The 9,987-nt window shown below is 31.1% G+C and overlaps 1 protein-coding gene across 1 annotated transcript; it reads right to left on the bottom strand.

Annotated features, from left to right (window-relative positions):
* Positions 1–328: 328 nt before the first annotated feature.
* Positions 329–6,432, bottom strand: TRIADDRAFT_59720 (uncharacterized protein; the record flags this gene model as incomplete). The annotated part of the gene is made up of 5 exons (XM_002115693.1): positions 329–387; positions 1,439–1,652; positions 2,109–2,234; positions 4,197–4,342; positions 5,571–6,432. 5 exons carry the CDS (start codon positions 6,430–6,432, stop codon positions 329–331), a joined length of 1,407 nt encoding a protein of 468 aa, XP_002115729.1.
* Between the last annotated feature and the right edge of the window lie 3,555 nt (positions 6,433–9,987).

The following is a 9,987-nucleotide window of genomic DNA, read 5'->3' as shown; positions in this document are numbered from 1 at the left end:
AAATACTCGTATACCAGACATTCATAAAGTGATAGCTCCTTGTACAACATTCGATAAGAAAAAGATTGTATCTATAAAATGCGCATATTTATTATCGGCAATGTATACAATTACGAAAGCTAGCATCTAAGCTAATGAAAAATACTTATGAAATCTTAAGGTGTCCTATGTCATTAAAATATTTTGTAAAGCTTAATAGAAAACGGAAGTATTTTAAAATATATCGTCCTTCAATTTATTTATTAACGCTGCGCTATATAATCTCGAATTTAAAGCTATTACCCTCATAGTATCACTATAACCTTAAACACAGTTAACATTATACGAATTATGTCACTTCCATTACAACGATGAAAAATTTATGAGCGGTTACATCCATAACCAAGCCTAAATAAAAATTACGGGTACTTCAAACATAATTTAAACAAAATAACAAAGGAATCCTCGGCGGAAAGTAAATTTATTCTACTACTTCTAAAATTTGGTAGAATACCATGATATGTTTAGGACTCTAAAATACAGCTTTTGATTACAGGTTATCAATAGACAAATAATTTAACAATCATGTAGTAATATACGACCTTTATTATTGTTCATAGGGTTCAGTATCAGAATAGTAATCTAGTAAGGCTCGAAAGAACGAGTTTAATATGCCGGATACTTTACCATAGATATCTTAGTATTCGTATATGATAACTACTGTGTACACGATATCATACAAATATTATTATTAGCAATATTAATATAGCCGTTTATTCAGCGATATATTCTTAATCAATCCATTATCTATTAGTCTTTAACATTCCAGGGAAAATGCAAGTCATAAAACATTGAATGCCGCAAATAATGAGGATTTTCTTCACTATTCGTCTTACTTAAGCTAAATAGATGAATAACGGCAGAAACTGATAAAATTTTGAGCGACAAACTGCATATGACTATCTCTAACTATCAAATATCACATCATGCTAATCTCTTACTGTACAACATCGTCTTATAATGTGCACGATAAATCCTGTAGATATTGTAAAGTATTATTCTACCCTGCTTAATGGCGTAGATTGAAGAGTTTTTTAATCTATAATATTCTAATATTATTATTATTCACAATCTGTCACCAACTAATCCTTCATAAATGTAGCTTAGGTGATAGAATAAAAGAATAACACAGCTAGTAATAATAGGAAAAAGATCGTTTTTAAGCACCACAACGAAGTCAACTATGTATATTGCAACTGTACAAGATTTGACAGTATGCAATAGAGAATAGTTTAGGCCTGGATCATGTACGTTGCAAGAGTCAATCCATTTAAGCTACGTTTGAAATATAAGATAAGGATTTTAGTATCAATAGATTATTATTTATCAAAACTAATATTTCTTCAGGGTAGCGCTTTTGGTGACATAGTTCTTGATCAAGAATGGTTCTTTTCTGTACCATGGTCATTGCTATCTATTTCCTCAGCGTAGAGTGCTGAAGTTGAGTAATGTTGATGTTCTATCTCATCCTCATCCATGGAAAAAATTGAAGTATTAGATAGAGATTTAGATCCAGGTGATAAAGCCATATGATTCTTTTTCTTTGATTTAATCTTATGTTTTCTTTTCCTAGTTTGTATCCATTCCTTTTTTAGGGACATCGGCCGATTTATCTAGAATAAAATCGAATTAAAAATATCCTTTAGTATTAATGATTGATGTTATATTCAATTACTGCAACGAATAGGACACAATACTAATCAGGAACGTGGATTTGCATTGTTATGTATGAACAAAACTTTATTGAACTAATTAATCATCAAAGTACTATCTAACTCGTTGTATATACCTCAATGCGGTAAAAAGAATATACATCTTATATATACTATCTCTAAATATATATTAATCTGCATAATACCATGTTTGGCTACAGTACTATATCTCAATATGACAGTAGTACTAAGTATTAATTATGTATAAATATACGCATATATAACAATATATGCCCAATTTGCTATACCATGATCACACTACTACACATAAATTACATCTGTGTAGATTTTAATTATGCTACTTACTACAAACATATAAATATCAACACTATGTTATTTGTTGGAAATTGCACTTACTTCATGAAGTTTAAAGTATAGGCCACAAGCATTACACACAGGCTGTCCATATTTATTTCTCCTCCATAGTGTAGTTCTATCGGTGTTACAATTGGCACAAATCAAGTCCATTCTTCGTGTGGATGACTACATTAAATGAAGTAAAGTAATTATTTATTAGACATTACTTATCTCGAACACATCACGTACGAGTCATGTAAAAACTAGATTTTCTGATTTTATTTTAGTAAATCTCTTGCAAGCAATATACTCTGCTATCTTTACCATTTATCTTCTATGATTATTCAATCATGTATATATAATATATTAACAGATTATAAAATAATAAAGAATTTTGTACCTCCTATATTATACAACTGAATAAATTTGATTTTTGTATTCCTACAAGAATATACGATATGATATATATCTACTCAATTTCTAATCAATTACTGATCAATAATTGAATGAAAAGGCTATATCTGTAGATATAGAACCAATTTAATAAATTATAGATATGCACGTTTCGCTGACATGATTCACAAAATATTTGCTCTAATCGATGATGCCAGTAAATTTTCATCAATCTGTCGGTGATCAAAATTTTCTTTTAAGGCCATGAAATCGTTACGATCTTTTACAGTAGATTATCGTGAATCACTTTTATCTATTAGCAGTTATCATACTTATTCTACAAGGGCCTCATAGTTATGTGAATATATAAACTATTATAAGGATACTTATGTGAAATACAATCTCAAATACAGTAGAATAGAATTACTTAAGTAGCATTGCTACAACTAAGTAATGTTTGCCTGCTTGTAAGCATACAGTACAGTAATATATATATATATATACAGTAATTATTAAAGAGAATCCATAGCACTTTTCTTGATGGGTCAAAGTTACTGACTCATACAGGTAATAGTTATGCAAGATCAACTGAAGAGTTTTCTATAGAAACGATCATCAAAAATTCTGAAAATAATTCACAAGCTGTCGCCAAGATTTCTAATAAAAGATTGATTATACTTACTACTTTTACTGCATGTAATATACTTCTTCACAATAAGTTTCTAATAGAACTAACTTGATAAGATAAGAAAGTCAAGATATATTAAATGCTGTGTTTGATAATGAAATATATCCTCATAGACTAGAAAACAATGCTACTTTCAAGTTACTAATTGATTTTGATTATAGGGATATTGCAGTATAGCCATGAATAACATTGCAATAGCGTATGACGATTTAGTCAACTTCGTAGCTTCGGGAGTGATTTAACGTATATTGGATTTTAGAAACATCTCAAACACGAAAACTGAGTCTAAATTAGGTCAACATTATGTATCCACAAATAAATGAACAGATTAATGGATATATAATCAATATCCAAGAACTATACTCGTATCAGTACGATAACCGCGCTTTCCTATAGAGACAGGCTATTGCAGAAGTATAATCATGATTCTTTATGTAGTTGTAGTTCTGAAATTTGCAATCAAGTATTGATTGTTTATCGATAATAGTTAAGTCCATTTAATTGCTGTCAAGGTAGATCTTAAAGTCCAATGCAGTAAACATTACGGGATTGGTTAGAATCTCTCAACAAAGTAAAATGTAAAGTATAACAACTCTTAACGAAGATTATCCTATGTTTGTAAATTGTCGATATTTTAATTTTGTAAATAGGCAACACATCTCTTTATAATAAACGTAATAGTACAGAGCTAACGACTGTAGAAATCAATATGAACCTAGGGTCAGATTCAGCTATAATTAGATTAACACTAGTATTTTCAAATTTTTTAGCCCTACATGAGACGCACATTTAAACTAATATTGAAAAGCATTTATTTGCCCAATTTGTGGTAGGAATATCCCTTAATATGAGTTTGCTGAGTATGTAACTGAAGTTACAAATAAAATTTGCCTCAATTACGAAGTTATAATACTATATAACCTGTAATTATTAATCTTATGGTAACAGAAGCTTCACTGACTAAGCAACAATGATAAATAGTGAAATTATATGAGTTGAAATACAAACTAAAGCTATTGCTAAACTAATGCTATTAACCAAATTTATCAAGGTTAAAAGACTCTTACCAATCTTTTGTTTGGTTTTACTAACGGTCTATTAACCCCATTAATCTTATGATAAAGACCACAAGCATTACAAAGATATTGTCCACTGCCATCCCGACGCCATAATGGCGTAGAAATCACACCGCAATTAGCACAAGCTCTTGTCCCTATTAAATTATTCAATTAGTTAAAAGAAATAAGAAAAAATATTGCAAAGTAAACGTATCAACATAAGTACAGCACAGCTTTTTGGATATGTAGGACATCGAGAGTAGAATACTATGGTAAATAATAAATAGTTTAGCATTAATGGCTGCTATGAAAGTTTATAATATAACGTAATATGGAAAGTAATTTATTCTAAAATGAGTAATATAACATCTAAATTTTATATTATTCCCGTCCGCTAATATAACCATTTTCATTAATAACGAGTAATCAGCTCATTGGAGCAGTCACGATGGACCGTATAAATGTTATATTTTTAGAAGCCTATAGAGAACTGTATTATGAATAAACCATTATTAAATTTGGTATTTAAAGTATCGAAAGGAAAATTTAGTAACCCTACTGAATGGACAGGATTACTGTACTTGATTAGACCTAGGATACTACTTGAAAGTACTCAATGGCACACTTTGTTTATTGTTAGCTACAATTTATTAATTATAGAACTAAATTCTCACTCTGTAAATCTCTGAAAGATAAAATAATGAATAACATCAAACAGAAAAGTAAAGTTGTTAGAAAGTATTAACATGTAAAGAACGCTATAGAACAATGAAATGTTCACAATTCCGTCGTGCTGTAAGTATGAAGCTATAAAGCGACGAAAAGCTGAGCTGGCATCGGTAGCATTATGACTTTCTTCATGCTACCTGGCTAACTTGCGATGAGTTTTTGCACAAAGGTGTCTATGATACGTATACTTGTATAACTATCTAATAAGTGACTTAAATCTAACCTACACTTAGAATAAAAAAGTACATAAGTTTGAGAATTTAGCTGAATGTTAGCGTTTTCTCATAACTACAGTATGAACTGTAAGTACAGTTCTGCAGGCACCCACTATGAAATGGCAGGCCTGTTTTACAGCTGTGCGTTATTCAGTATACTAATGTAACTGTAAATTCGGATTAAAAATATCTAATCGCATACATACAATTTAATTATATTATTAGTAGTAGGTATAAGTACAGTCATTGCACGCGAAGTATAACGAACGAGGATCGACTATTAATCATCGAATAGCTGTAAACCGATATAGTCATATGCCGTACATGTCGATAGCTAAATATACACTGGGTAGCTAGTGACTATTTATATAAAGATTAGCGAACATCAGTAATCAATTTGCCATCTGCTGTTGTTTTCATTTCGAATAAATTTGCTCACCTTTAGTTGCATTACCATTCTTTATCTTCTTCTTATTATCATTGTGTCGATGTGAAAAGCTTGCATCATGGATAGCTGATGGTGATCCAGGTGATACAGACGAATGTGCCGAATGCTGCGAACGAGTGTGCGTTGAATTGTTAGTTTCCATCCAATGTTGCAATCCACTTGCAGATGGGACCGAACATGTTGTCGTTAATGGATGATTACTAGGTGTTACTGTAGTAAATCCACTTGGATAGTTGGCCGTATACATCGAAGAATGAGGTGTAGACTCAAGGCTATATTTTGGATACCACATATTGAACATTGGACTACTAAAATCTAGGGATCGACTTTGATGGAGTACGCTCCATGCTCCATAGAGGCTTGCATGACTGCGGATACTATTCGGTGGGACGTAGATGGGTGTTTGCGATTTGTTAAAATGGTTCGAAGGTGGTAATGTTAAGCTTTGCCCATTCTGACGTCTGGAAATGTTATGCCCGCCTTGATAGCTACAAGTACCCTGGTTGTAACGGTGAGTGTTGTTATGGTTAATGCTATTGCAATCACCGTTGTTAGTGGTGCCACTTCTAATATTAGCATTGCTGCTATCAACATTAGTTGTAACGTTCTGACTGTTATTTGTACTACACGAAGGAGTCATCGAAAGACTATTATCATGGTTATTGAGAGATGTTTTGCCCTCGGTACTACTATTGCCGTTACTACTTTTATTCATATTGAGATGTTGTGATTGCGATTTGCTATTGAATGGATATATGTTATTGGCTACAGCGGCAGCCGTAGCCGAGTCGACGACATTCCAACCAGCGAATGGCGCATTTAAAATTTGACTGGAAGGTACTGGCTGTAACATGATGATCCAGTTATGTATGGGCTCGTAGCTAGCAGTCAGAAATAAGATAACGAGTAAGTTTTATTACACCAATATACTATTGTACAGTATTATACCAAGTACGGTACTCACTTTAATCATGTGTAAAGGAATACAGAGAAACAACATAACTGTATAAGAAATAGCTACGATAATTACCATACAAATTGGGCGTAAAAATGAAGAAAATTGCGAAGACTCAATATTTCTCGAAATTGAATCATAAGTTTACATACAAATGAGCTCTCATTTAATGCGCTTTAGCCAGAAATAAAATCAAGAAAATATTCGATTTTTTATAATTCAGACTATACTGGAAACTACGTGTAGTTTATATTGACAGGGGTTACCAATCCGAACGAAATTTTAACATGTTAGTAGTAATCTTTTTCCATGTTTACTCAATTTATATATAATATAGTCCGGTACGTATTGGTAAATAGTATGATGGACGTAATATAATAATCTCAATGCATAATAAGAAATTGATGGAATCTAAGAAAATAAATTAACACTCATTTTATCGGATAAGCTTGAATGAACTCAATAACAAGATAATATGGCTCATTAGGGTAACGGACTACCCAACTATTACGATGTTGTTCGTAGTAAGTAAATTCAAAATAGAAATAGAGAATTGTATTACAATAGGTTAAGCATTGATGTAAGTAACAGTTTGACTATTAAAATATATACATTTAACAGTTTCTGTTGCCGATCACCCTTGTGTTACCATACATATCCCTTATTTCAGAGATTACGTTCGATCAACTTTGCATAAATCAGAGGTTACAAGGAAGGTATCTTCAATATTTATCATTGCTATGACTGGACATCATTAAGTGATTAGAAAAGAAGTAAGCAAATTTTATTCAGTACATAGATTAAAAACGCGTTTTGATCTTGGGTGACCAGGAATAAAGGGTAAAAAATGAAAGTAGCCCTCATCGAATCAAGCTACGTTCAAAGACTTAATTTATCTTGATATGGATGGTACTTACAGATAGGTTTGTTTAATCAAATTTAAAGAGCGATAAAAAAAATACTGTAATAACTGAGCAATAAATACAATTCCGATGATGCAATTTCAAGAAAATTTCCTTCGGATTTAGCACACATACTTATTCTCACTCACCAAATTTCTATTATATTAGATTTTCCTTTTTAAATTAAATAGTACGGTAAATGACAGATCAACCGATTAAGATGAAGGATGTAGCTTCGTTACTTCACGGGAATAAGGTGCAAATTAAATCTTGATAGAAGATTAAGTAATCCTGATATATAATCTTAGACGAACAAAAAGTAGCTAAGAAAACGTAAAAATAAATATTAGCTTGTTACTATCGGAGAGATTATAGCTTGTCTCTGGAAAATCAGTAGTTGAAATGATGAGAACAGATGATCATTTAAGTCTATTTATTTCAGTGGTTATGAGTAGAAAGAAGGGGAAAAATGTTAATTTTTGATTTCGTTACGTAACTGGGATAAAACTTAATCCTACTGTTTAATTAATAATGATGATTGGCATGATGTCTAATGCAAACAGAAGAAAAAGAGTAATTAAAACGGATAAAGGTAATTTAGTTATTTTAACAAAGGATAATGAATGACAATAGCTATTTGGCTATTCTGATAAATTTTTACTCTTGAAATTTTATTTTCACATGGTTATGTTGTAATAATTATAGACTAAAACCGCTCTCTTCTTCCTCTTACCAATAATAGCAATCAATAGCATCGCAGGGTGTACTAATGGACATCACAGTCTTTCATCGACATTTTCTATAGCATAGATGAAGATCAAATAGAGTTATTGATTGATGTTGATTGACTAGCCACCACAGGGAGCAAATCACCTAATCATAACCAGCAAAAATAGTAATTCAACTATTCCGACAATCTGTCATTTTATCATATTAACAATAAACTTATCCTAGATAGAGGTCTAAGAGTATTCCCAGTATCATGCTTGTAACGCTTGACAAATGCCCTGCTAACATGATCAAGTTAACGAGTAAATAAAGTGAAAGTTGCCCAGCCGTAAAAAATTAGCGTAGCATTTCGACACATTTCAAGATAACAATAGGACAATAGTAAGTTGAACAACAACCAAATAATAGCTAATCAGCGGTTGTATTAGTGTATTACTTCATATTGCTAAAAAAAGATGACGCAAAGAAGTGAAAGGAACCTAGAAATTTATTGCAAGAAATAGCGGTATTAGATAATGAAGTTTATGTCCAGTGTTTCTATCTTTCCGGCTGATATAATTATTAATATAAGATACGCAACCTTATCGAATTGTTCTGGTGCATTAGCGTAAGCGTATTTTGATTTATTCTGTTGCTATGTAGAGCATATTCAATCAAGCTACAGATGATCAATCAGAAAATCAAACAATAAGAATAATAAGACGTGTATTATCGTTCCTATCCTAGGCATTCTCAATTGTTTCATGCAGCCGTAACCTAGATTAAAATATGGCAATATCAAATAAGAGTAGCAAAAACTCTAGTGCTAATTAGCTGTTCATCGTGAGTGATGCTTAACTAAAGTCAAATCTAATAGTTTATCCGAAATACGATAATGCATCGAATATCAGTTACGTATAAACGACAAAAATATTTATCAGAGAGTATGGTAAATAAATTTATATTACAATTATTTCTCGTTATCCACTGCCCAATATTGTCTTATTCGGGCTATTTCCTTATAACTCGTATTATTTAATTACTAATTTCTATTTAATCAAAACTTTAAAAATCGCTATTGATAGCAAATTGAATTGCATATCGTTCAATAGTAGAAAACATTATTAAATAATATATAATCTAAATACTAACAATTAAAAGGTGCAAGATGTTAAAGTAATGTGAGAAAGACGAATAGGGCCGATCATTAACATCAAGGAAATGAACGAACATGTAAATCATAAAGTCGTTGTTTTGCTTTTCAAACCGACAATCAGATGTTGTTTTATCTATAGAATTTTTTTAATTCTTCACTGTACAACAAAATCAAGGAACAAATTTAAACATTTACGTAGCAAAACAAGTAATGTTTTTGCTTTTATTTTTCCAAATGCTTTATCAATCACGAGTGTAATTGAATTTGGACACCATGGATAGTTTATGTTAAACCAAAATATAACCTTTTCTATATACGATTACGAAGTTGATTATTATCCAACTATGTTCATATTAGGTAAAGATATAGCAATCTTAGATTTACCAATTCATATTAATTTATTATAGTTAAATCACTAACGACCATAATACTACATAATATTTAAGGGTTTTCGCTGATCATAAAATCATCGATAAACAATTTATAAATAATGTTCTTGTCTACTGCTAAGCAATACTTACTATACAATTAGATATTGCCGTGATACTGTAATTATTAAATCCGCTCTATCTTGTCGATCGAAGTTTTCTAGAATTTATATCTTAAAACTTTAATTCAATCATGATTTTCAGGGTACGGCACTGCCAGGATCTAATAGGCACTTATTGTAACGTATTAGAGTGTACC

This window comes from Trichoplax adhaerens, genomic scaffold, assembly GCF_000150275.1.
Source record: "Trichoplax adhaerens TRIADscaffold_12 genomic scaffold, whole genome shotgun sequence".
Lineage (NCBI taxonomy): Eukaryota > Metazoa > Placozoa > Uniplacotomia > Trichoplacea > Trichoplacidae > Trichoplax > Trichoplax adhaerens.
Note: the sequence above shows the minus strand (reverse complement) of the source record. Positions and strands in the feature narration are given on the sequence as shown.